The sequence below is a fragment of the Chaetura pelagica genome, unplaced genomic scaffold (assembly GCF_000747805.2).
Source record: "Chaetura pelagica isolate M959 unplaced genomic scaffold, ChaPel_1.0 scaffold850, whole genome shotgun sequence".
Taxonomy (NCBI): domain Eukaryota; kingdom Metazoa; phylum Chordata; class Aves; order Apodiformes; family Apodidae; genus Chaetura; species Chaetura pelagica.
In genome coordinates this window covers 1-2230 of record NW_009951817.1, presented here as the reverse complement: position 1 = coordinate 2230, position 2230 = coordinate 1, and the positions used below count along the sequence as shown (strand labels likewise).

At 58.9% G+C, this 2230-nt stretch overlaps 1 protein-coding gene across 1 annotated transcript in view; it reads right to left on the bottom strand.

Annotated features, from left to right (window-relative positions):
- Positions 1-220, bottom strand: part of ASB8 (ankyrin repeat and SOCS box containing 8) — a 21769-nt gene extending 21549 nt beyond the window's left edge. The window contains exon 1 of the mRNA XM_010008309.1: positions 119-220. Within this exon, the coding sequence (XP_010006611.1) occupies positions 119-205 (87 nt within the window). The 5' untranslated portion in view covers positions 206-220. The remainder of the gene's footprint in view (positions 1-118) is intronic.
- Positions 221-2230: the final 2010 nt, after the last annotated feature.

Here is a 2230-nt window from a genome sequence, read left to right as displayed (position 1 = left end):
CACAGCCCAGGACATGGGGGGTTTCTGGGCTTCCAGTGTCAGACTTTCTCCTCTCCCAGCCCCACCAGTGTCCCCCTCCCAGTCCTCCCAGCCCCACCAGTGCCCCCCCAGCCCTCACCTCAGCCCCCTTCTGCAGCAGCAGCTCCACACAGTCCGGATCAGCCACCATGCAGGCGCAGTGAAGGGGCTTGAGGGTCCCGTGCATCCCGTTCACGTCAGCACCCTGTGGGGACAGCAGAGCCCAGGCAGGGTGACACAGGGGCAGGGGGCACAGAGGGTCAACCAGCCACCCCAGAGAGTCAACCACCCCCAGAAGGGTCAACCAGCCACCCCAGAGAGTCAACCACCCCCAGAAGGGTCAACCAGCCACCCCAGGAGACTCAACCAGCCACCCCCAGACTCACACAAACCTCATGGTTGGAAGGGACCTCTAAGATCACCAAGTCCAAACATCAACACAAACACCCCCCTTCCCCTCCCCCAACTTTGGTTCCTAAAGCTCTTCCTGAAGTACCAAAGCTCCAGGCCTTGGAAGCCCCTCCAGGGCTGGGGACCCTGGGCAGCCTGGGCCAGGCCCTGACCCCCCTTGCCAGGCAGGAATTGTTCCCCAGATCCAACCTCAACCTCCCCTGGGCAACTCGAGGCCGGTTCCTCTGGTCCCATCCCTTGTTCCTGGGGAGCAGAGCCCGACCCCCCTGGCTCCAACCTCCTCTCAGCAGCTGCAGAGCCAGAAGGTCTCCCCTCAGCTCCTTTGCTCCAGGCTGGACACCCCCAGCTCCCTCAGCTGCTCCTCACAGCTTCTCCAGACCCTTCTCCTGGTCCTCCAGACCCTTCTCCTTGTGCTCCAGCCCCTGAACATCCTTCTTGTCCTGAGGGTCCCAGACCTGACCCCAAGACTCCAGGTGCCCCCTCCCCAGTGCCCAGCACAGGGGATGATCCCTGCCCTGCTGGCCACACCAGTGCTGACACCCAGGATGCGGGTGGCCTCCTTGGCCAACTGTGCACCCACTGGCTCATGTTCAGCCCATTAACCAACCCCCCCCAGGGCCTTTTCCAGCCCCTCTGCCCCAAACCTGGAGCACTGGGGGGTTGGTGTGACCTGAGTGCAGGACCCGGCACTTGGCTTTGGTGAACATCATGCAACTGGATTTGGCCCCTGGATCCAGCCCGGCCAGGTCCCTCAGCCCCTGGATCCAACCTCTCCAGGTCCCTCAGCCCCTGGATCCAACCTCTCCAGGTCCCTCAGCCCCTGGATCGAGTCCCTCCAGGTCCCTCAGCCCCTGGATCCAGCCCCTCCAGGTCCCTCAGCCCCTGGATCCAGCCCCTCCAGGTCCCTCAGCCCCTGGATCCAACCTCTCCAGGTCCCTCAGCCCCTGGATCCAGCCTCTCCAGGTCCCTCAGCCCCTGGATCCAGCCTCTCCAGGTCCCTCAGCCCCTGGATCCAGCCTCTCCAGGTCCCTCAGCCCCTGGATCCAGCCTTTTCTGGTTCTTCTACCTGGCTCCTTCCACCCTCAGGCAGATCAACGCTCCCTCCCAACTTGGTGTCACCTGCAGACTGAGGGGACACCCCAACCCCTCATCCAGACCAGGGATAAGATGCTGAACACACGTGGCCCCAGCCCTGGGGTCCCCCCTGGTGCCCACCCCCAGCTGGAGGTGACTCTGCTGACCACAACTCTCTGGGCTCCCCCACCAGCCTGGGAAGGGTCTTCTTGGCCACCAGCCCCACCAGGGTCACAGGGTGGCCCTGAGCTCCCCTCTCCCCAGCCTGGATTTTAATTAATTCATCATCAATAAATGAGACCAGCAGCCCTTGACGACCTCTGCCCCTCCTCCCAGCCCTGATTTTAATTAATTAATCCTCAATCAAGGAGACCAGAAGTGCTCAATATCTCCTGTTCCTTCTCCTAGTCCTGATTTTAATTAGTTAATAATCAATAAACGATACTAAAAGTGCTCAATATCTCCTGTCCCTTCTCCCAGTCCTGATTTTAATCAATTAATAATCAATAAATGATACCAGAAATGTTCAATAACTCCTGTCTCTCCTTCCAGCCTGACTTTAATTAATGATTAAACCATAAACAACACCAGAGTGTTCAACAGCCTCTGTCCCTCCTCCCAGCCCTGGTTTGCATTAATAAATAATCAATAAAGGAGACCAGAAGGGTTTAATATCTCCTGTCCCTCCACCCACCCCCGATTTTAATTAACTAATTCAGGGGTGACC